The 24,930-nt window shown below is 42.0% G+C and overlaps 1 protein-coding gene across 1 annotated transcript in view; it reads left to right on the forward strand.

The window, feature by feature from the left end:
• Positions 1-24,930, forward strand: part of LOC132834281 (dynein axonemal heavy chain 8-like) — a 1,170,382-nt gene that overhangs the window by 233,310 nt on the left and 912,142 nt on the right. The window contains exon 12 of the mRNA XM_060853001.1: positions 2,482-2,679. Within this exon, the coding sequence (XP_060708984.1) occupies positions 2,482-2,679 (198 nt within the window). The remainder of the gene's footprint in view (positions 1-2,481; positions 2,680-24,930) is intronic.

The following is a 24,930-nucleotide window of genomic DNA, read 5'->3' on the forward strand; positions in this document are numbered from 1 at the left end:
TAACACTTGGGATCTAATTCCCTTTCAAACCACTCACCATTCTGATTTGGAAATACTGTATATCAAAATCCCTTCAGTGTAGCTGGGTCAAAGTCCTGGAACTCCCTACCTAATCACACTTGTAGGAGTGCCTACAACAAATAGACTGCAGTGTTTCAAAAAGACAGTTCACTACCATCTGCTCATGGGCAAATATAAATTTGCAATCTGCATTGGCCCCAGCCAGAGAAGCCCACGTCACACGAAAAAAAAACTGCCAGGCTCTATTTAAATATATTTCTCAGGATAAAGACAATCTGCCTGGGTTTAACATTTAACCAAAGCTTTGCACTCAGAAGTTCTGAGGAAGGGTCACTGTCCCAAAACGTTAACTTTGATTTCTCTTCACAGTAGCTGCCAGACCTGCTGATCTTTTCCAGCAACTTCTGTTTTTGGTGCGTGTCATCACTGTACTTTGAGTAAAAATCTATTTGGACTATTAATTTTCTTCAGGGAAGGAAATCTGCCATTCGTACCTTGCCTGGCTTCCGTGTACCTCCAGTCCCTCAGAGTGGTGTAGTGACTCAGTGGTTAGTATTGCTGCCTTAGAATGCCAGGAGCCTGGGTTTGATTCCAGATTCCACCCTCGGGTAACTGTTTGTGTGGGTTTCCTCCAAGTGCTCCAGCTTCCTCCCACAGTCCAAAACTGTGCAGGTTAGGTGGATTGGCCTTGCTAAGTTTTGCCCATAGTATCCAAGAATTCACAGGCTAGGTGGGTCAGACATGGGAAATATAGGGTTACAAGGGTTGTTGTGGCCTCATTGGGCTAAATGGCTTGCCTCCACACTGTAGGGATTCTATGTAGTTGACATTTAACTATCCTGTGAGCAGTTAGAGTTGGGAAATAAATGTTGGCCTAGCTAGCAAAACCAACATCCCATATACAAATAAAGTAATGTTTATGTTAAAATATTTATTTACGGATGCCATGGCATTCATTGTCTATCCTTAATTGTTATGGGACTGGATATAAAGAAGGATGTTGGATAGATGTTCTCCCATACAATTAACCTTGCATGGGAGATAAAGAAATTGGAACTAGACATTGGCTGGATTGCAAATTTTAAAATAGTCTCTCAAAGGATGCTACAATCACTGGCTTGTCTAGTGTTTATTGCACATCCCTAACTGCCCCTGAGATGTGTTGCTGACCTGAACTGCTGCTGTCCAATGCAAACTGTACTATGTACCTGATTCCCATATTAAAAAATGAAAATTGTTCTTAAAGTCACATATATGTAAGGTGTGCATTTGCAAATCATGAAGGTGTACACGTCTTATTTTTTTCTAAGCTGAAAATGTGTTGCTGGTTAAAGCACAGCAGGTTAGGCAGCATCCAAGGAACAGGAAATTCGACGTTTCGGGCCAGAGCCCTTCATCAGGAATTTAATCCCAGAATTAAATTGTTTGCATGTACTTTGAAATGTTATTTAGTAAATAAGGGTTAATTTTGACATAATGACCCATAATTGGGGGGATGCTTTTGGAAGCTTTACAAAAGGATTATCATTCATATTGTGACACAGGGTAAACCACACCCCCCTGCCCAGCTATTTTAAACCAGCACCACAGAAAAGATTTACCCCGTGTAGTAAAATACGAGAGGCAAAGAACTATCCCAAAAGTCACTACGTGAAGTAAAAATTAACAATTTTATTTTTAAAAAGTCTAACAGAGAATAATTAACTAAAATCTATTTACAACTCATTTATCTAAACCTATCCATTACCTACCCCTCTACTGATCCCCCCCAATAAAGATTTCCTGAAAAATTCACATTTCAAAACCAGCCAGCTGTCGAATCTTCTCTTTATATCTTCTTCTGTAGATTTTCTCCCCAGGTTGGTGTTGATGTTTTTTCCTATACAACTCCTTCTCTGGACAGGTACCTCTCAGAGAGTTCTTACTAGCAGCCTACATCTGTTGGTCTTTTGGCAGTTCTCTCTCAACTATTCAATCTTTTTCTAGTTTTATATACCAAAACATAGAATCATTTCATTGGTTTTAATATTGTCAAAATACCATATTCAAAATTGACTGGAGTTTGGTATCTTGGGGCATAATTTAAACTGATTGGCCAAATTTGAATTTTTTTTGTCTCCTAGCAACAGTGCTAGCTGTTCTGCCCAAGCATTTCATTGTTACCTTGTTCCAGACTCTGTGCCTCTGCAAGTTCTTGCTGGCTTATACTCTTCATAACAATTAGTGGATATGAATCTGAAAGATTCCTGCTCTCTGATAAGTTACTCCTAAATGAGAATTTATTCCAGTTTGTTTTGAATGTGCGCACTATATTGTACTGCGGAGATGAAGCACAGGCTATTCTACGCTTTTGTCACATGAAAAGCTTAACAAGAGATTGTAAATACTTATATTAACTTTTTCTTTACAAAATTGTACTTCAGTGTGGTTATGGTAACTGATATTTCTTTAAATTTGCAGATCACAGAAATGGTTGAAGCAGTGAAAACCTTTTCTGCATTACACAATTCGACAATTGAAGGAATCGAGATTCTGGCAATAAAATTTCAGAATATCTATCTAAATTTGAAGAAGAGTCACTATGATATTCTGGATCCTCGGAAGAAAGAGTTCAATTCAGACTATGCTGTATTCATGAAACAAATGTTTGATTTAGAGGTAAAAAGCAGTCATTGAGTATATACTCCATTGATGGACCATAGCTAATTTTGCCTGAGCAAATTCAATATAGTCAGATTTTCTAAAATCTTTATACCTCTAGTTTCTTATGGGCTTATACTTCCAGGTTCTGTCATTTTGGAAAAGAGCGGAAGGAGAGATTACTGTCCTTCCCAGGATGATGCAACAGTGAGACTTTCCCTGATTGGATAGTCTAAAATAAGGAATCATAGAGTTGGGATTAAGAACAGAATGTGCAGTAGAAAAACAACAGTTCTGGAAGGATCTGTGGAGGGAGTTAATGTTTTGAGTCTAATATGAACTTTGTTTGGAAGTGAAGAAAGGTGTCGAGAATGTGGTGCTGAAAAAGCATGGTAGGTCAGGCAGTATCCGAGGAACAGGAGAATTACATTTTGGGCATCAGCCCTTCATCAAGAATGAGCTGAAGAGAGGTGGAAACATGATGGGTTTTATACAGTTGAAAAAGGGAAGAGGGTCAGTTGGAGCTAAAGAGAAAGTCAGGAAATGGTTAGAGGATGATGGGGATTAAATATCAATGATGCTGTGAAACAAAAGGCAAAGGTGGTGGTAATGATGGCATTGATGTAGAGTAGGTATTGACTTCTGAATAATGGTCATCTCTGAAAACATGAAAATTGGATACAGCCTCTGGTTGCAATATACCTGTACGTGTTTCTTATTTTCATGTTTTGTTTTAATTCAGCGCTGATCTTTATTCTCTACAAAAACCCTACACATTTGATCCTGTCAAATGCCTTGATTGAAGCTGCCTCGACCATACTGAGAGGTGATTTCCCACTCAGTATGAGGAAAAATATTTTTTTCATGTTGGCATTGTTTCTTTTGTTAATTACCTTAAATCTATGCACTCTTATTTATGATCATTCCACCAATGGGAACTATTCTTCCCAATCCAGGTGCCTCAGAATTTAATTACCTCTACCAAATCTCCTTTCAGCCTTCTCTTCCCCAAGGAGAACAGTCGTAACTTCTCCAATCTGCTGATGTAACTTATGTTGCTCATCCATGGAATCATTTCTCTAAACTTCTTCCACAATTCCTTCAATGCCTTCATGTACATTCTAAAGTATGGTGACCAGAACAAGGCACAGAACTCCACTTCAGTCCAAAGCAGTATTCTATTTAAGTTTAACATTAATTCCTTATCTTTATACTTACACTGCTGATGCTATCTGAACCACTGTGATCTGCAGCATTTGTTATCTTCAGTACAGACTCCAACATCTGCAGTGATTTGTTCAAACATCTACTGGGGGTGTAGGATTGAAAATCTTTCTGTATGGATGATTTGGAGATGCCGGTGTTGTACTGAGATGTACAGAGTTAAAATATTACAAAACACCATGTTATGGTCGGACGGGTTTGATTGGAGGCACTAGCTTTTGGAGCGCTGTTCCTTCATCGGGTGGTTGTGGAGAGTGGGATTGTAAGACACAGAATTTATAGCAAAGAATTTGTGAGAAATTCTGTGTCTGGCAATCTTGTACTCCGCGGCCGCCTGATGAAGGAGCGGCGCTCCGAGGGCTGGTGCTCCTGTTGGACTATAACATGGTGTTGTGTGATTTTTAACTTTCTCTATGGAAACCTCTGTAAAAATTTTAAAGAATGTTTTGTATTGTTGGCTAAGTGTTTACAACATTTTATTTCAGCAATACATTTTGTTTTGATGGTTACCATCTAAAGGTCTGAGTACCTTGTGCAACCTATCTGTTTGCATTGTTCAGTCTGTCACATCAGTTCCTGTGCTAATCTGAATTTAAAGAAAGAAACCTCTTAAGAATTAGACCACTTCATTAAACCTGATTTGTTTTAGATTTATTTATAAATCAAATAAAGCAACGGGCCCTGATAATGTAAGTGTAAGGCATTTGATAAGGTTCCCCAAGGTAGGCTCATTCAGAAGGTCAGGAGGAATAGAATACAGGGGAACTTAGCTGTCTGGAAGACAGCGAGTGGTAGTAGAAGAAAAATATTCTGCCTGGAAGTCAGTGATGAGTGGCTCTATCCTTGGGCCTCTACTGTTTGTAATTTTTACTAATGACTTGGATGAGGAGATTGAAGGATGGGTCAGCAAGTTTGCAGATGACACAAAGATTGGAGGTATCGTTGACAGTATAGAGGGCTGTTGTAGGCTGCAGTGGGTCATTGACAGGATGCAGAGATGGGCTGAGAGGTGGCAGATGGAGTTCAACCTGGATAAATGCGAGGTAATGCATTTTGGAAAGTCGAATTTGAAAGCTGAGTACAGGATTAAGGATAAGATTCTTGGCAATGTGGAGGAACAGAGGGATCTTGGGTGCAAGTACATAGATCCCTTAAAATGGCCACCCAAGTGGACAGGGTTGTTAAGAAAGCATATGGTGTTTTGGCTTTCATTAACGGGGGGATTGAGTTGAAGAGTCGTGACATTTTGTTGCAACTCTATAAAACTTTGGTTAGACTGCACTTGAAATACTGCATCCAGTTCTGGTCACCCTGTTATAGGAAAGATGTGGATGCTTTGGAGAGAGTTCAGAGGAGGTTTACCAGGATGCTACCTGGATTGGAGGGCTTATGAAGAGAGGTTGACTGAACTTGGACTTTTTTCATTGGAGAAAAGGAGGAGGGGACCTAATTGAGGTATACAAGATAATGAGAGGCATAGATAGAATCGATAGCCAGAGACTATTTCCCAGGGTAGAAATGGCTAACAGGAGGGGTCATAGTTTTAAGCTGATTGGAAGAAAGTATAGAGGGGATGTCAGAGGGGGGTTCTTTACAAAGAAAGTTGTGAGAGCATGGAATGCATTGCCAGCAGCAGTTGTGGAAGCGAGGTCATTGGGGACATTTAAGAGACTGCTGGACATGCATATGGTCACAGAAATTTGAGGGTACATACATGAGGACCAATGGTCGGCACAACATCGTGAGCTGAAGGGCCTGTTCTGTGCTGTACTGTTCTATGTTCTATGTTCAATTGCTATTAAATAAAACTTAGGATGCTGTGTGCTTTATTAATTTCTGTCAAATTGTATTGCCACTTTCAATAATTTTATATAAGAGCTCACGTTTTATCTTTTATTCATCAACCAACATGTATACTGTGTAAACCAACGCTTATGCTATGTGAGAGGAAAGTGCTGATGAGTTGGCAAATGGACTCTGATTGTGAAAAGTGTTGCTCAGAGAATGCACAAGTTATTAGTGACAACTAATAGGTTTTGTTTAAATGTTAAACAAGTTATTGATTCTGACTGGTCAAGGCATTGCTCTGAGAAATGAACAATGCTCAATCGTATTCTATGTTTTTTAATTCCCTGATATTACACTCTTTATAATTGACTCTGTCTTTTTCCCAATGTCAGATGCTAAGCTTATTGGCTTATAATGACGCTTTTTTTGTTTCCTTCCTGTTTGAATAATGGTGTTATATTAGCAGTTTTCTAATCCTCTGGGACTTTTCCAGAATTATGGATTTTTTCACTAGTGCGTCCAATATCTCTGTAGCTACTTCCTTTAATACCTAAGGAATTATTGGCCTTTAGTCCTATTCATTTTCCAAGTTCTTTTTCATAAGTAATAATTATTTTATTTATTTCCTCACCATCCCCCATACACCCCTTGATTATTTAGTATTTCTGTAATGCTATTAGTGTTTGCTACTGTGAAAACTGTTGTAAAGTATTTGTTGAACTCTTCTGCCATTTCCTGGTTCACTATTATTATTTCCCTAGTCGCATTCCCTGAAGGCCCCTGTTCACTGTTGACTCTATCTTCCTCGTTATGTATTTAAAGGAGCTCTTTCTGTTTGTTTTGCTTTTATTTGCTAGTCTGCTGTCATAGCTTATTTCCTCCTCCCCATTATTTTTTGGTCATCTTTTGTTGGTGTTAAAAACTTTCCCAGTCTTCTGATCCATCACTGATCTGTGCTATTTTGTATGCTTTCCTTTCAATTTGATACTGAAACAAAGACATAAATTGCTGGAGGAACTCTGCAGGTTTGGCCACATTTGTGAAGAGAAAACAGAGTGAACGTTTCTGAAGAATGGTCACTAGACCTGGAACATTGACTCTGCTTTCTCTCCACAGATATTGCCAGACCTGTTTGAGCTTCTCCAGAAATTTCTGCTTTTGCTTCAGTTAAGGACAATATCAAATTGAAAACTGCTTTGTTGAACCAGATATCAACCAAAACCTTCTTCCTTAATTAGGCTGTGATTTCAATGCACCCCTTTGAAAAGAAGCCTGCTGAAAGTTTGTAACTATAGAATTTAAAAGATGTTGATTTCTCTTTAAGCAAGCTACAAATCACAATCTAAATTAAGATTACACAAATTGAAGATTTGACGCTTCCTTATTTCACAAATGCACACATGCTCCACAGGATCCTAAGAAAGATCACTTAACTGGAAGCAGTCACAATCCACTCCAACAGACCACTCAAATGCAAGAAACCTGTGAGGAAGCAGGGTAAGCATACCAGCATGCTAGTAAGACTACACTATACAATTTCAAGACCCCCCCCTTCCTAGCTAACTCCTAGCAAATGTACAATCTCTGGATAACAATATGGACAAACTCAGATCATGGCTCAGCTTCCAGAGTGAACTGTGGACTACTATGCACTCTGCTTCACAGAAACCTGGCTCAAACCACCCATTCCCTACTGCACACTTCAGGCTGATGATTTTTCTATCCATCGTATGGACTGTACAGCATCCTCGGGTAAGATAAAGGGTGGAGGGTTTGCTTCTTAATCAACAACTTGTGGTGCATGAATTTACTGCTGCTACATACCTGATGTGTACATAACGTTACAAGCAAAGGTTGAGGAAGCTCTGGATGTGCTGTACTACACCACTAACACCCTAATTATTGTAACTGGCGGCATCAATCAAGCCAATCTAAGGAAGGCATTGCTCAAGTACCAGAACATTACCAATCCCACAAGGGGCCCGAACATTTTAGATCATTGCTACACCACTGTGAAAGATGCATACTGCTCCATGCCCTGCCTTCATTTCGGGAACTCCGACCACAATGCCTTATTTCTTCTCCCAGCCTACAGGCAAAAGATCAAGCAGGAGACCCCGTCCAGATACAGGTCCAGTGCTGATCAGAGGAGGCAGAGGATCAACTCTGGTGCTGTCTGGAATTGGTTGATTGGGCCATTTCAAACTGAACACAGGTACATTGGACAAGTATGCCAGCACCATCACAGACTTTATCAGCAAGTGTGTGGAGGTCTGCATATCAAGGAAGTCAGTCCGGGTATTCCCCACCAGGAAACCCTGGATGAATCAGGACACATAGAACCTGCTAAAAACCAGATGTGAGGCCTTCAGATCAGGAGACTCACTCAAACATAAGGAATCCAAATATGACCTTCACAGAGCCATTAAGACAGTCAAGGATCAATACCAGTCCAGACTAGAGACCCAGACACTCAGCAACTCTGGCAAAGGCTGAATGACATCACAAGTTCTAAAAAAGACAATGCAAGATAGCAGGTGATGACACATCCCTCCCAGATCATCTCAACACCTTTTATGCTAGCTTTGCGCAGAATTGTGGTGGAGAGGTAACACCTATTCAGCCAAGTCCTAACGAACCCAACCCAACAGTCACTGCATCAGAGATCAGATCAGTTCTCATTTGTGTGAATATAAGGAAAGCAGTGGGACCAAACTCAGAGGCCTTGCACTCAGAGCATGCACAGATCAACTAGCAGACATTTTCTTGGACATCTTCAACCTTTCCCTGCAGCAGCCACTGTCCCTGCCTGTTTCAAGAGGGCCAACATTATCCCTGTGCCTAAGAAAGCTCGTGCAGCATGTCTCAATGACTACCACCCAGTGGCCCTAACCTTAGTGGACACAAAGTGCTTTGAAAGGCTGGTCATGGCATGAATCAACTCCATTCCTGGTGAAGGGCTCCTGTCCGAAACATCTATTTTCCTGCTCCTCGGATGCTGCCTGACCTGCTGTGCTTTTCTAACACCACTCTAATCTTGACATTAATCAACTCCAGCCTCCCCAGTACTCTTGACCAACTCCAATTTACCTCTCAGACCAACAGATCCATGTCAGATGCCATATCACTTGCCCTTCACTCCTTCCTCAAACATCTTGACACCAATAACAGTTACATAAGAATCCTATTCATTGAGTACAGTTCCGCCTTCAAAACTATTATCCCCATGAGACTGATTACTAAACTTAGTGATCTTTGACTAAGCCCCACTCTCTGCATCTGGATCCTCAGTTTCCTGGCCCACAGGCCACAATCAGTGAAGATTGGGGACAATATTTCATCCTCACTAACACTCAACACTAGAGCCCTCCAGGGGTGCATCAGGAACAACCTTCCTGCGTTTACTCTGTCTAGCCAAGATTGCTCGAGAAAAGTCAACATGGACCAGTTGACTGCCTGCCTCAATATCCCTGAGGAAAATGTCAAAAGGTGAAAAAATCCAGCCTACAGTTCAAATCAGAATGATATATAAGGAGGGAAACCTGCAAGTGGTGCTGTTCCCATGCATTTGCTGTCTTTTTGATTATTGTTGATATTGATAAGACTGACATATATTTCCAAAGTCTAACAGCTGGATTTGGAAGTATTTATTTAGTAAAGTTCTGTCTTTGGGAAAACAACACGGAAGGTTGAATTTTCTCATCCCTAATCAAGAATGGTGATAAAATATTGTTAGAACGAAAGCATCTGATTCTCAAAGTTGAGAAAAAATTCCCAGTTTCCCCCTCAGACTTAATGCAATGCGCAGTAGTGACAAAAGAAGGTTTCTTCTGTCTGTAAGGGTAAGTGCCACCATTACCTTTTTGATCTTTCAAAATCACAGGGTCACCGTAACTCAACCCCATTCTCCTGCCTTCTCCCTGTAACCCTTGATCCACTTAGTAATGAAGAAACTATCTACCTCTGTCACCAGCTGGGGGACCTGGTTTAAAATTGCACCAAGGCAGATGGTGGAATTTGAATTCAATAACAAAACAATCCGGAATTATGAATCTTCTGAAGACCATGACCATTGCTAATTGTCATAAATAGCCATCTGGTTACTAATGTCCTTCAGGAAAGGAAATCTGCCATCCTCACCTGGTCTGACCGATATATGACTCCAAGCCCACAGCAATATAGATGGCTTTCAACTGTCCTTTGAATGGCCCAGTGAGCCAATCAGTTCAAAAGCACCTAGGGATAGGCAATAAATGCTGGCTAAGCAGTGATGTCCATATCCCGCGAGTGAATTAAAAAAAAACGCTCAAGTACTTGTCCTCCACAGCCTTGTGCAGCAATGAGTTCCACAGATTAACCACCCATTGTCTGAAGAAATTCCTCCTTACCTTAGCTCTAAAGGGTTGTCCCTTCACTCTGAGGCTGTGCCCTCAGGCCTAGTGGAAACATATTGATGTTCATTGTATCAAGTCCTGTCAGTATTCTGTAACTTTCATTGAGATCACAGCTACTCCTCAAACGACAAGCCATATATCCCTGGAATCATTTCTGGAAATCTTCTCTGGATCGCTCCTGCCAACACACCCTTCCTTAGATATGAGGCCCAAAACTACTCAGAGTATTCCAAATGTGGTTTGACCAGAGCCTTATACGGTTTTATCAACGCTTCTCTGCTCTTGCATTCTAGCCCTCTTGAAATGAATGCTAACATTGCATTTGCCCTTCTATCTGCCAACTGAACCTGCATGTTAACCTGAAGAAAATCCTGAACTAGGGCACCAACATGCCTTTGTGTTGCAGATTTCCAAAGCTTTTCCCATTTAGAAAATCGTCTGTGCCTCTACTCTTTCTACCAAAGCCCATAAACACATATTTTCCCGCATTGTACTCCATCGGCCATTTCTTTGCCCACTGTCATATCCTGTCAAACTGCCTCTCACCTCCTCAACACTACCTTCCCATCCATCTATCTGTATATTATCTGAAAATGTCTCAACAATGTCCCCAGTTCCTTTGTCCAGACATGAATAGCGTGAATAGTTGTGGTCTCAACCCTCCAGAATTCCACTATTCACTGGCTGCCAACCTACAAAAGACCTCTTTGTCACCATTCTCTGCTTTCTGCCAGTCACCCAATCCTCTATCCAGGCCACACCAGAGTTCTTATCTTATTTAGCAGCCACCTCTGCAACACCACATCAAAAGCCTTTTAGAAATCCAAATAGTTCATATCCATTGGCTCTCCTTTGTTGAACTTGCTTGCTACCTGCTCAATGTGTTCCAACAGACTTGTCAGCCATGATGTCTCCTTGAAAAAACTGTCCTGACTCAGCCCTATTTTATTAAGTAGCCCGCAAACTGATCCTTAATAACGGACACTGAAATCTTACCACTGACTGAGGTCAGCCTAACCAGCCTGTTGTTTCCTGTCTTCTGCTTCCTTCGTTTCTTAGACAGGATGTTATATTAGCAATTTTCCTGTCCGCCAGGACCCACCCTGACTCTAATGATTCCTGAAAGATCACTACCAATGTCTCCACACCCTTCTCAGCTATCTGCTTCAGAACTGTAGGGTGTAGTCCATCTGGTCCAGGAAATTTATCACATTCAGACTTCTCAGTTTCCAAAGCACTTTTTTTCTGAATGATGGCCTCTAACTATGCCCACTGACTTTCTTGAAGTTCTGGTATGGTGCTGGCGTCTTTCACTGCGAAAACTGATGCCAAGTGCCTCCTTAGTTCCCCCGTCATGTCATCCTTCCCCATTATTACTTCTCCAGCCTTATTTTCCACCTGTCCAATGTATACCCTTGCTTCTCTCTTATCTTTTATAAGTCTAAAAATAATCCTGTAAGTTTGTTTTTGCATTACTAGATAGCCTACCCTCATATTTCATCTTCTCAGATCTTATCACTTTCTTAGTTTTTCTGTACTGATTTTTAAAGACTTCCCAATCCTGGTTTTCCACTAATGCTCACCGCAATGTACACTTTTTCTTTTGGTTTCATAATGTTTCTGACTTACCTTGTCAGCATTGGTTGCCCTGTCCTCCTTAGTACATTTCTTCTTTCTTGGGATGAATTTCTCCTGTGCCTCCCAAATTACACCCAGAAACTCCTGCCGTTGCTGCTCCAACGTCTTCTCTGCTGTGCTCCCCTTCCAACCAAATCTGGCCAGCCTCTCCCTCATGTCTTTCTATTTATCTTTCCTCAATTGTAATAACATTACACCTGATTCCAGCTTCTCACCCTCAAATTGTAGAGTGAATTCTATCATTATAGTCACTGCTCTGTAGTTGTTCCTTCACCTTAAGCTCCCTAGTCAAGTCTACCTCATTACATGTCACCAATCCAGAATTGCCTGTTCCCTCATGCTTAAACACAAACTGCTCCAAAATGCTATCTCATAGACATTTCTTTTCTTGTGATCCAGTCCACCTGCATATGATTGTTGTAGGTTCTAGGATTTAGATGTTTCAGTAAGAACAGAAAAGATAGTAAAAGGGGGGGAGGTGTAGCATTGTTCGTCAAGGACAGTGCTATGGTGGCAGAAAGGATGTTTGAAGACTCATCTACTGAGGTTGTATTGGCTCATGTTAGAAACAGGAAAGGAGAGATCACCCTGTTGGGAGTTTTCTGTCAGCCTCCGAATAGTTCCAGAGATGGAGAGGAAAGGATAACAAAGATTATTCTGGATTGGAGCGAGAGTAACAGGGTAGTTGTTATGGGGACTTTAACTTTCCAAATATTGACTGGAAATACTATACTTTGAAAATCTTAGATAGGTCAGTTTTTGTCCAATATGTGCAGGAGGGTTTCCTGACACAGTATGTAGACAGGCCAACAAGGGGCGAGGCCACATTGGATTTGGTATCGGGTAAAGAACCCGGCCAGGTGTTAGCTTTGGAGGTAGGTGAGCACTTTGGTGATAGTGACCACAATTCAGTTATATTTACTTTAGTGATGGAAAGGGACAGGTATTTACAGCAGGGCAAGAGTCATAACTGGGGGAAAGGCAATTATGATGCAACTTGGCAAGATTTAGGGTGCATCGGACAGGGAAAGGAAACCACAGGGGATGGGCACAATTGAAATGTGGAGCTTATTCAAGGAACAACTACTGCATGTCCTTAATATGTATGTATGGACCTGTCAGGCAGGGAGGAAAGGGTTGAGTGAGGGAGCTGTGGTTTACTAAGGAAGATGAATCTCAAGAGGAAGAAGAAGTCTTATGTTAGGATGAGAGTTGAAGGCTCAGTTATGATGCTTGAGAGTTACAAGCTAGCTAGGAAAGACCTATTAGAGTACTAAGAAGAGCCAGAAGGGGACATGAGAAGTTGTTGGCAGACAGGATCAAGGAAAACCCTAAAGCTTTAAATAGATATATCAGGAATAAAGGAATGACTAGAGTAAGATTAGGGCCAATCAAGGGCAGTAGTGGGAAGTTGTGCATAGAGTCAGAGAAGTTAGCAGAAGCGCTAATTGAACATTTTTCATTGGTATTTACACTGGAAAAAGACAATGTTGTCGAGAAGAATGCTAAGATACAGGCTACAAGACTAGACGGGATTGAGGTTCACAAGGAGGAGGTTAACAATTCTGGAAGGTGTGAAAATAGATAAGTCCCCTGGGCTGGAAGGGATTTATCCTTGGATTCAATGGGGAGCCAGGGAGGAGATTGCAGAGCCTTTGGCTTTGATCTTTATGTCATCATTGTCTACAGGAATAGTGCCAGAAGACTGGAGGATAGCAAAAGTTATCCACTTGTTCAAGAAGGGGAGTAGAGACAATCCTGGTAATTGTAGACCAGTGAGCCTTACCTTGGTTGTGGGTGAAATGTTGGAACAGGTTATAAGAAATAGGATTTATAATCATTTGTAAAGGAATAATTTGATTAGAGATAGTGAACACGGTTTTGTGAAGGGTAGGTCTTGCCTCACAAACCTTACTGAGTTCTTTGAGAAAGTGACCAAACAAGTGGATAAGGGTAAAGTGGTTGATGTGGTGTATATGGATCTCAGTAATGTGTTTGATAAGGTTTCCCATAGTAGGCTATTGCATAAAATACAGAGGCATGGGATTGAGGCTGATTTAGTGGTTTGGATAAGAAATTGGTTAGCTGAAAGAAGACAGAGGGTTGGGTTGATGGAAATGTTCATCCTGGAGTTCAATTTGTAGTGGCATACCGCAAAGATCTGTTTTGGAGCTATTGCAGTTTGTCATTATAAATGACCTGCATAAGGTTGTCAAAGGGTGGGTTAGTAAATTTGCGGATGACACTAAGATCGGTAGAGTTGTGGATAGTGCAGAAGAATGTTGCAGGTTACAGAAAGGCATAGATAAGCTATAGAGCTAGGCTGAGAGGTGACAACTGGAGTTTAATGTAGAAAAGTGTGAGGTGATTCACTTTGGAAGGAACAACAGGAATAAAGAGTACTGGGCTAATGGTAAGATTGTTGGTAGTGTAGGTGAGCAGAGAGATCTCACTGTACATGCACATAGATCTCTGAAAGTTGCCATACAGATTGATTAGGTTGTTAAAACGACATATGGTGTGTTAGGTTTTATTGGTAAAGGGATTGAGTTTCAGAACCATGAGGTCATGCTGCAGCTATACAAAACTCTGGTGCAGCTGTACTTGGATAATAGACAATAGAGAATAGGTGCAGGAGTAGGCCATTCTGCCCTTCGAGCCAGCACTACCATTCATTATGTTCTTGGCTGATCATCCTCAATCAGTATCCTGTTCCTGCCTTATCCCCATAACCCTTGATTCCGCTATCCTTAAGAGCTCCATCCACCTCTTTCCTGAAAGTATCCAGAGACCCTCACAGCCTTCTGGGGCAGGGCATTCCATACACCCACCACTCTCTGGGTGAAGATGTTTCTCCTCAATTCTGTTCTAAGTGGCCTACCCCTTATTTTTAAACTGTATCCTCTGATTTGGGACTCAACCATCAGCGGAAACATGCTTCCTGCCTCCAGAGTATCCAATCCTTTAATAATCTTATATGTCTCAATCAGATCCCCACTCAGCCTTCTAAATTCAAGGGTATACAAGCCCAGTCGCTCCAATCTTTCAGCGTAAGATAGTCCCGCCATTCCAGGGAATTGACCTCATGAACCTATGCTGCACTCCCTCAATAGCCAGAATGTCTTTCCTCAAATTTGGAGACCAAACTGCGCATAATATTCCAGGTGTAGTCTCACCAGGGCCCTGTACAGCTGAAGAAGGACCTCTTTGCTTCTATACTCAATTCCTCTTGTTATGAAGGCCAGCATGGTATTAGCTTTCTTCACTGCCTGCTGTACCTTCATGCTTGCTTTCATTGACTGATGTATTGGAATATTGCGTGCAGTTCTGGTCACTGCATTATAGGAAGGATGTGGAAACTTTGGAAATGGTTCAGAGATGATTTAATAGGATGTTGCCTGGTATGGAGGGAAGGTCTTATGAGGAAAGGCTGAGGGGCTTGAGGCTGTTTTCATGAGAGAGAAGAAGGTTCAGAGGTGACTTAATTGGCACTGTAGTAGACTCACCAACTTCCAGGCCATTTAAATGGTCATTGGATAAACATATTACTGAAAATGTAACAGTTGAGGATAGGTAGACTTCAGATTGGTTCCACAGGTTGATGCAACATCAAGGGCTGAAGAGCCTGTACTGCGCTGTAATGATCTATGTTCGATGTTTTGTGTACTGCTAAGACTGCATAACCCTCATCAGAATCTTTTTTCCTGTGCGGTTCTTCAACTCTACCCACACAGATTGTATGCCTTCAGAGTCTACATCACTTCTTGCTATTGATTTAATTTAATTTCATTTCATTTCTTACTCAGAAGGCAACCTGCCTCCTCTGCCCATCTGCGTGTCCTTTCTATAGCATGTATATCCTTGGAAATTTATTTCCCAGCCCTGATACCCTTGCAGCCATATCTCTACCCTCGACATCAATTATTGATTGAATCCGCGCTACACACATCAAATATCTTGTTTTGTTTAGTATTTACATTTAAGTACAACACCTCAGTCTTGTGTTGACTGCCCCCCTTCTCTTGATTGTCCTCTTGTCTGCTGTGCCTGATATTAGATTCTTGAGAATCTGTCCATAGTGTCTGTTATTTTACTTGTCCTGGAAACTTTAATAACATCTGCTGAGCCCTTACCGCTTTAACTTTTTCTATCATTTTGCATGTGACTGAACCTCCCTCAACTATTTAATTTAGTTTCCACGCTAATTCCCTCTCTTCTATTATGCAGACATTAGGAGAATCCAGCAAATCAGTATCAGAGACCCTCAGCAGCACCTCCGCCTCTGGAAGGAAGCTTATCAATCCTCAGAGAAGGTTGCTGCAAGGGTTTCATCTGTAATCTCCTCCAGTTCATGGACTTCCAGCTTATGTTCTCGTTCTTGGTCAGGCTTGCAAGCACAATTTAGTGAACATGTCACTGAATTGCAATTGGCTGAGGAAGAAATACCTTTGGCATCTAGCACTCAAAGCACTCAGAGTGCAAGCAGCATGAGTGGAGTGTGGCAGTTTGGCAAGTGCCAAGAGTCAATCTCTTGTCTTAGAATCGTGTATGAGTTGCTGGTAGTTCTTTGATAACATTAATTGTTTAGTTGGGTTTAATTATAAAGGTAAACAGTTAAGTCTCTTGTAGCCATGTAGAAGTACCGCTGTTGGATTGAGGTGGACAAAATTAAAAATTGCACAACACCAATTTATAGTCCAACAGGTTTATTTGGAAATACTATATTTCGGATCGCTGATGAAGCAGCACTGCTCCAAAAGCTAATACTTAGGACTATAATCTGATGTTAAGTCTCTTGTGGCACAAAGAAAATAAAACCGGTCTCTCCTCTTGAGTGGGGCTGCAGTTATTTGGATAGTTATTTGGGGCTAACAATTAATCTGGTTTAAACCAGTTACTGAAATAGTTGAGGCAGAGCGTACTTATAGAAATGCCTCTGTGTAATCAGAACAGAGTGCAACCAACGGTAAGTGTAGTGGGGAGTTTGGTAAGTAGGGGTGAGAAGGAGGTTTTTTTCTGCTGTCTAGTTTTCCTAGCTACTTTCACAGATTAGTGGGGTTAAGGGCAGGCCAAGGCCTGCTGAGAGGCTATTAAAGAATTAGCTGGAAAGCACCAAAGACACGTACAAAGGATGGGGTGGCATTGTGGCTCAGTGGTTAGCACTGCTGCCTCACAGAGCCAGGGATCTGGGCTCGATTCCAGTCTTGGGTGTTGGCAGTTGGAGTTTGCACATTCTCCCCACGTCTACATGGATTTCCTCCGCATGCTCCAGTTTCCTCCCACAATCCAAAGATGTGCAGGCTAGGTGAATTGGCCATGTTAAATTGCCTGTAGCATTCAGGGATGTGTAGGTTAGGTGCATTTGTCTGGGGTAAATGTGGGGGAATGGGTCTGGGTGGGTTACTCTTTGGAGGGTTGGTGTGGACCTGTTGGGCTGAAGGGTCTGTTTCCACACTGTAGGGATCCTATGGTTTAGAATAAGAGGAGATTAAAGTTAAGATAAGAGGAGTATCTTTAAGTTCAAGTAATTCAAAAACTTAGTAAGTTCGACTAAGTAAGGTCAAGTTTAAATTATGGAATAGGAAATTCGACGTTTCGGGCATAAGCCCTTCATCAGGAGGGCTTCTCATTCCTGATGAAGGGCTTATGCCCGAAACGTCGAATTTCCTATTCCTTGGATGCTGCCTAACCTGCTGTGCTTTAACCAGCAACACATTTTCAACTGTGATCTCCAGCATCTGCAGACCTCATTTTTTACCCCAAGTTTAAATTATGGCAGGTGAGGCCAGTTAAATGTACTGTCTGCCCTGTCTTATGTGGAAAGCCATAGAATTTACTGGTGTCCTAGACAATCATATGTGAAGAAAGTGTTCCCAACTGCAGAAACATGTGCTCCTTGTTTAGGAGCTTGAGTGACAAAAGGAGATAGTACTTCATATTTCTGAGACTTAAGCTAAACGGAGAACATATTTAAGAGAAGTGGTCAGACTACAGTTCAAGGGACTGGAGCAAAGAAGGGAATGGGAGGTCACCAGGCAGGCAAAGGGAATCAAGCAAGTAATAAAGGAGTTCCTTAGAGTCTTCCTCACATATCAGTTTTCCATTCTGGAAGCTGATGATGATGCTGGTTCCTTAAGGGAATGCAGACAGTACAAGCTAACTGTACAAGATAGGAGGAAGACCAAAGCAGTAGTGATACTGTTAGAAGATTCATTAGGATAACAGATAACTTTTTACAGCTGAAAAATCTAACTCCAGAGTGGTGTGTTGCCTCCTTGGTTCCGCGGTCAAGGATGTCATTGAGTAGCTGAAGGGCATCCTGAAAGGAGAAGGTGATAAGATAGAGGCTTTGGCACCCATTGGTACTGGCACAGATAAAATCAGGGATGAGGCCTGGCATCAAGAATTTGAGAAGCGAGACAACAGACTCAAAAGCAGAACCTTTTAGGTTGTCTGTGGATTACTCCTGGTGCCATGTGCTGGCAAGCATAGAAATAGGAGAAAAGGACAGTTGAATCCATGGCTCATGTTGCTGCAGGGGGGAGGTATTTAGAGTCTTAAAAAATTCTCTCATTGGACATGGGTGTTACGAACATGGAGGTCAACCCCCCCCCTTCCTAAAACTAAAAACACCCAGACAAGCTCGCCTCGCCTCTTAATCTGTTAAAAATGTAAGTGAGTGAAAGAAAACTTCTGATTTCCACTGTTTAAAGAAAAAAATAACCTGAGTCCCCTTTTTCTCTTAACTAATCTCTATATAACTCCAATTCTATAAAAGTGCTGTTCCAATAACACAATTCTTAAACATTAAATTTACTTAATCTCTCAAAGCCCATACAGTCACTTATGTGGTCTTCTCTCTAGGTCATCTTTTTTTTTTGTCTTTTTACTGCGAGTGTCTTTGTATAAAATTCATTGGCACCTTTATTAGAGGATTACTTTAAGAGAGATTACTTTGAGAGTGTTGAGATCTTTATTTCTTCGACTGGCAATTGGCTCTGAATAATTTTCAAAATGACCTTTTTTTTAAATCCCCAAGACTCATACCCTCTCATTGGCCCGACGTTGTCAATACAATTAAATTCAAATTCAGAGTTTTTTTGCATCCTGAACATAATTTAAGTTCAAATGCGGTTACCTTAACATCAAAACACAAGTCCAAGCTGATTTTACATATTATCAATTCTCAGCGCTCTCTGCATGTGTCAGCTAGTCACAGACACATGCGCTGTCACATCTGTCAGCTCAGAAAAGGCACCTCTCTCTTAAAGTGACCATCCACTCTTTCAACTTTGTAACACTTCCCCTGAAGAATAAATCAACCATCATAATGAAATCATCATAATATAGGGTGGTACAGTGGTTCAGTGGTGAACATAACTGCCTCAGAGCAGGATCTGGGTTTGATTCCAGCCTTGGGCAGCTGTCTGTGTGGAGTTTGCACATTCTCCCTGTGTCTGTACAGGTTTCTTCCGGGTGCTCCAGTTTCTTCCCACAGTCCAAAGATGTGCAGGTTAGGTGGCTTGACCATGCTACATTGCCCATAGTGTTCAGGGATGTGTAGGCAAGGTACATTAATCAGGGGAAAATGTAGAAATAGGGTAGGGGAATGCGTTTGGGTGGGTTACTTTTCGGAGGGTCAGTGTGGACTTGTTGGGCCAAATGGCCTGTTTCCCCACTGTAGGGATTCTATGAAGTGATGATTTCATTTTTCTTCTTCTGAATCTTAAAGCCATTGTTATTAAATACATATGTCATTAATTTAAATTATTTATTTCATATTAATTCTGCACACATATATAAATTTGGACTGTATTGGTTCTATCTTACTTACACAATTTCTTTTAAATAAGTGATACTGCATCTGCAACAACATTTTCATTACCCGCAACATATACAATTTGTAAATTAAAAGTTGCAACATAAAGATCCAATGAAATAGTCTTTTTTTTTGTCTTTAAATCTTTCCAAAAATGTGAGAGGGTTGTGGTCTGTGTGCACAACCATCTCCGGAGCATTGTTCGTCACGTAAATGTTAAAATGTTATGAGGCTCGTACCAAACTCAATAACTCATTTTTGATGGTGGAGTAGTTTATCTGGTGTTTATTGAGTTTCTTTGAAACTTGATCTTTCAATTCTGTCATCATCCTCCTGCATTAACACAGTTCCAACCCCTATATCACTGTCATCGATTACAGCTTTAAAGGGTTTTTAAAACTTTGATGTAGCTAAAACTGGTGTAGTAGTTGACACAGCTTTTAAATTCTGAAATACCTCCTAGCATTGTGCTGTCCACCAAAACTTTTTGTTCTTCTTCCGCAAGTCCATCAGCATGCCTTCACCGTGCAAATCTTTGGTATAAATCTCTGGTAGAATCTGCGAAGTCCCAATAATTGAAGCACATTTTTCTTCGAAGATGGTTGTGAAAATTCCTTGATGGCCTTTGCCTTCACATTCCTTGGGGTCATCCTTCCATGTTCAATGTCATATACCAGGAACGTCTCCTCTGTTTTTTTATGTTAATGATCAGTTTTGAATTTCATAATCATTCAAAGAGCTCTGCCAAGTGCACCATTTGATCGTTCCATGAGTGGTGAAAGATCACTAAATCACCAAGCTAGATGACACAATTACTTAATCATACCACAACTCTGTACATAAGTCTTTGAAATGTGGCTGGTCTATTCTTCATTTCAAAGGGCATCACTTTGAATTGATATAGCCCATCTGGGGTTACAAATGAAGGAATTTCTTTCATTTTCTCTGATAAAGGTACCTGCCAGTAACCATGCAGTAAGTCAAACTTTGTGATATAAGTGGCTTGTCCAACTTTCTCTATAGAATCTTTCAACTTGGTAGTAGATGTGTGTCCGTTTAGTTACGGTGTTGACCTTCCAATAGTCCACACAAAATTGCTGAATCCCATCAGATTTGGGAACTAACATGACTGGCAAATTCCATGCAATCTGACCCTGCTCGATGATGTCTTCTTTGAGTATCGCATCCACTTCCTTCTGTACCTGTGCGCTTTGAGAGGATTAAGCCTTTAGAGGGGAAGTGGGTACTGCAGATGCTGGAGATTAGAATCAAGATTAATTTGGTGCTGGAAAAGCACAGCAGGTCAGGCAGCATCCGAAGAGCAGGAAAATCGACGTTTTGGACAAAAGTCCTTCACCAGACATGAGGCGGGGGGGCCTTGAGGGTAAAGAGATAAATGTGAGGGGGGGTGGGGCTGAGGGAAGGTAGCTGAGAGTACAATGGGTGAGTGGAGGTGGGCTTAAAGGTGAAAGGTCAGAAAGGATGGTGGAGCGGATAGGTGGGAAAGAAGATTGACAGGTAGGACAGGTCATGAGGATGGTGCTGAGCTGGAAGGTTGGAACTGGGGTAGGTTGGAAGGAGGGGAAATGAGGAAACTGATGAAGTCCACATGATGCCATGGATTGAAGGTTCCGAGGTGGAAGATGAGGCATTCTTCCTCCAGGCGTCAGGTGGTAAGGGAGTGGCGATGGAGGAGGCTCAGGATCTGCATGTCCTCGGCAGAGTGGGAGGGGAAGTCGAAATGTTCGGCCACGGGGTGATGGGGTTGATTGGTGTCGGTATCCTGGAGATGTTCGCTAAGCGCTTAGCAAGTAGGCGGCCAGTCTTCCCAATGCATATGGAGCAATGGATACAGTAAATGATATTTGTGAAGTTGCAGGTGAAGCTTTGAAGGATATGAATACTTCTTTGCGGCCTTGGATGGAGGTGAGGGGGGAGGTGTGGGCACAGGTTTTGCAATTCCTGCGGTGGCAGGGGAAGGTGGCAGGAGGGGAGTGTGGCTTGTTAGGGGATGTGGACCTGACCAGGTAGTCACGGAGGGAACAGTCTTTACGGAAAGTGGATAGTGGTGGGGAGGCAAACATATCTCTGGTGTTAGGGTCCATTTGTAGGTGGCAGAAATGTCAGCGGATGATGCAATCTATACAGAGGTTGGTGGGGTGGAAGGTGAGGACCGGGGCTTTCTTTCCTTGTTGCAGTAGAGGGGATCTCCATCAATTATGACCGACTTAACACTGACATTTTCTACAAACCCACTGACTACCACAGTTACCTGGATTACACCTCCTCCCACCCTGCCTCCTGAAAAAATGTGATGCCCTATTCCCAATTCCTCCACCTCCACTGCATCTACTCCCAAGAGGACCAGTTCCACCACAGAACACACCAGATGGCCTCCTTCTTTAAAGATCGCAATTTCCCCTCCCACGTGGTTGAAATTGCCCTCCAATGCACCTCATTCATGTCCCACACCTCTGCTCTTGAACCCCACCCCTCCAACTGCAACAAGGATAGAATGTCCTGGTCCTCACCTTCCATCCCAACAACCTCCGTATAGATGGCATCAGCCACTGACATTTCTGCCACCTACAAACAGACCCCACCACCAGAGCTATATTTCCCTCCCCATCCCTAACCACTTTCCATAAAGACTGTTCCCTCCGTGACTACCTGGTCAGGTCCATGCCCCTAATAGCCCATCTTCCCCTCCTGGCACCTTCCTGTGCCATCGCAGGAATTGCAAAACCTGTGCCCACACCTCCCCTCTCACCTCCATCCAAGGCTGCAAAGGAGCCCTCCATATCCTTCAAAGCTTCACCTGCATTTCCATACATGTCATTTACTGTATCCATTTCTCCTAATGCGGTATCCTCTACATTGGGGAGACTGGTCACTTACTCGCATAGCACTTCAGAGAACATCGCTGGGACACTATTCTATCCCATTCTTAAAGGAATTCCTAGTTATTTAACTTACTTTGATATGTTTCTCCGGTGGTTCTCCTAACCTCTGGCACATTTTACAGGTATGGTAAAATTCAACCACTTCCTTGTGCAGTTCAGGCCAAATTGTAGTGCTTTTGTATCTTAGCCTGAGTCTTCTTCACACCTATATGACCTCCTACAGGTAATTCATGTCCTACCCACAATACCTCCTGCCTGTATGCTACTGGCAACACAATCTGGTGCACTTTTGCCAATTTCTCCTTTGCATATTTTCCAACGCCATCCTGATATAATGATCGTTGTCTCCCGAATCATAATCCATTGATAGCTGATCCACTTGGGTCACCCTATTTTCAAGGACCAGGTTCAACAATGCATCCTTCTTTATTGGACTGCGCATACAATACTGCAGGAAACTCTTGAACACTTGCCCCTCGCTGCCCTTTACATGACCAGAATCCAGTCTATATTTGAGTAATCGAAGTCTCCATTATAACTGCTATATAATGTTGAGAGTGTGTTGCTGGAAAAACACAGCAAGTCAGGCAGCATTCGAGGAGCAGGATGTATAATTTTGGCATTTCTCTGTAATTTCCTTGCAGATTTGTTCCCCTACATCCTTTCCACTAATTGATGGTCTATTGGCTATAGCGAGCAATGTGATTTTATTCCTTAACATGTAGCATCATAGAATTTACAGTACAAGAGGAGGCTATTCAACCCATCATGTCAGTACTAGCTCCTGAAAGAGCTACTCAGGTACTCCTAGGAGAGTGGTAGACACAGATTCCATTACAGGTTTCAAAAGAGCTGAATATATATTTGAAAGTGATTAATTTAGAGGGCTGCTATGGAGATAGCAATGGAGACCTCAATAATCATGAAGTGCTTTGAGAGACTGATCATGGCATACATCAAGTTGAGTCTTCCAACCTGCCTCGAACCCCTACAATTTGCCTAACAATGCAACAGGTCCACAGCGGATGCCATTTCCCTAGCCCTCTACCCATCCCTGGAACATCTGGACAACAAAGACACCTACATCAGACTCTTGCTCATCAATGAAAGGTCTGCCTTCAATACCATTATCCCCTTCAGACTGATCTCCAAACTCTGAGATCTTTGTCTTGACTCTACCCTCTGCAACTAGATCCACAGCATTCTGACCCACAGTCTGTAATCAGTGAAGGTAGACAATTGCACCTCCTCCACTCAAGCACTCAATACAGGAGCACCCAAAGGATCTGTCCTCAGCCCCCTCCTCTACTCCTTGTACACCCAGGACTATATAGCCAAATTCTGAACAAATACTATCACCAAATTTGCTTATGACCATTGTAGTAGGGTTGATATCTAACAATGATGAGTCAGAATACATAAAGAAGATGGAGGGGCTTGGTAACATGGTGCTGAGAGAACAACCTCACTTTCAACGTTTGCAAAATGTTGAAACCGAAAGAAAGGAGAACATGCCCCCACCTACATCAACAGAGTTGAGTTGAGAGGGTGGAGAGCATCAAGTTCCTAGGAGTGATGAAAACCAACGACCTGTCCTTGACTTCGCACATAGATGCGACAGTCAAGAAGGCACAACAATGCCTCTTCTTCCTGTGGCATCTAGGAACTTTGACATGTCATAAGGACCCTCACCAATGTTTACAGAATAACCTTTAAAGCATACTGTCTGGGTGCATAATGGCCTGGTGTGGCAACTGCTCTGCCAGGACTTTAAGAAACTACACAAGATTGTGTGCACAGCTCAGATCATCACAAAAACCAGCCTTCCATCCATTGACTCCAGCCTCCATCCATTGTATGGCTCGCTGCCATGGAAAGGCTGCTAAAATCATCAAAGACCCATTGCGCCCTTGTAATGCTCTCCTACAACCTCTTCTATCAGGCAGAAGATACAGAAGCTTGAACACATGCACTGGCAGGTTCAGGAACATCTTGTTCCTGGCCGTTATTAGACTGATGAATGGATTCTCTAACTTCAAATAATGTCATGTGGTCATAATATTGATCTTGCCTCATGCATGCTCTGTGAGATGTAACTCGTATGCCTCTGTCTAAGTTTTTTCTCAACCTATGGTCTGTATGTCCTTGCTTACTGTGATCTGCCTGTCCTGCTCATAAGCAAAGCTTTTTACTATACTTAGGTACATGTGACAATAAAACAAATCAAATTAAGTCAAATCAGATGTGTTGTGTGATGTTTCTCTTGCAGAGAGGGTTGCCAGAGTGGTATCAAGATGTCTCCTTCAGACAGATGATTGGGAAACAACTTTTGATTCTCCATGGGTATTTCAATTAAAATGATTCAAAAGAATCATGAATGGGCAGGGTCATGGCTCACACAGACTCAGGAAGGTTTTTAGTTTTGCTTTCATTTAGTTGCTGGCTGCCAAACTAAAAACTTGTGTTCTCTGCTGCTAGAATCTTAGCAGTGAGGCTTCCTCTT

The sequence above is a fragment of the Hemiscyllium ocellatum genome, chromosome 3 (assembly GCF_020745735.1).
Source record: "Hemiscyllium ocellatum isolate sHemOce1 chromosome 3, sHemOce1.pat.X.cur, whole genome shotgun sequence".
Taxonomy (NCBI): domain Eukaryota; kingdom Metazoa; phylum Chordata; class Chondrichthyes; order Orectolobiformes; family Hemiscylliidae; genus Hemiscyllium; species Hemiscyllium ocellatum.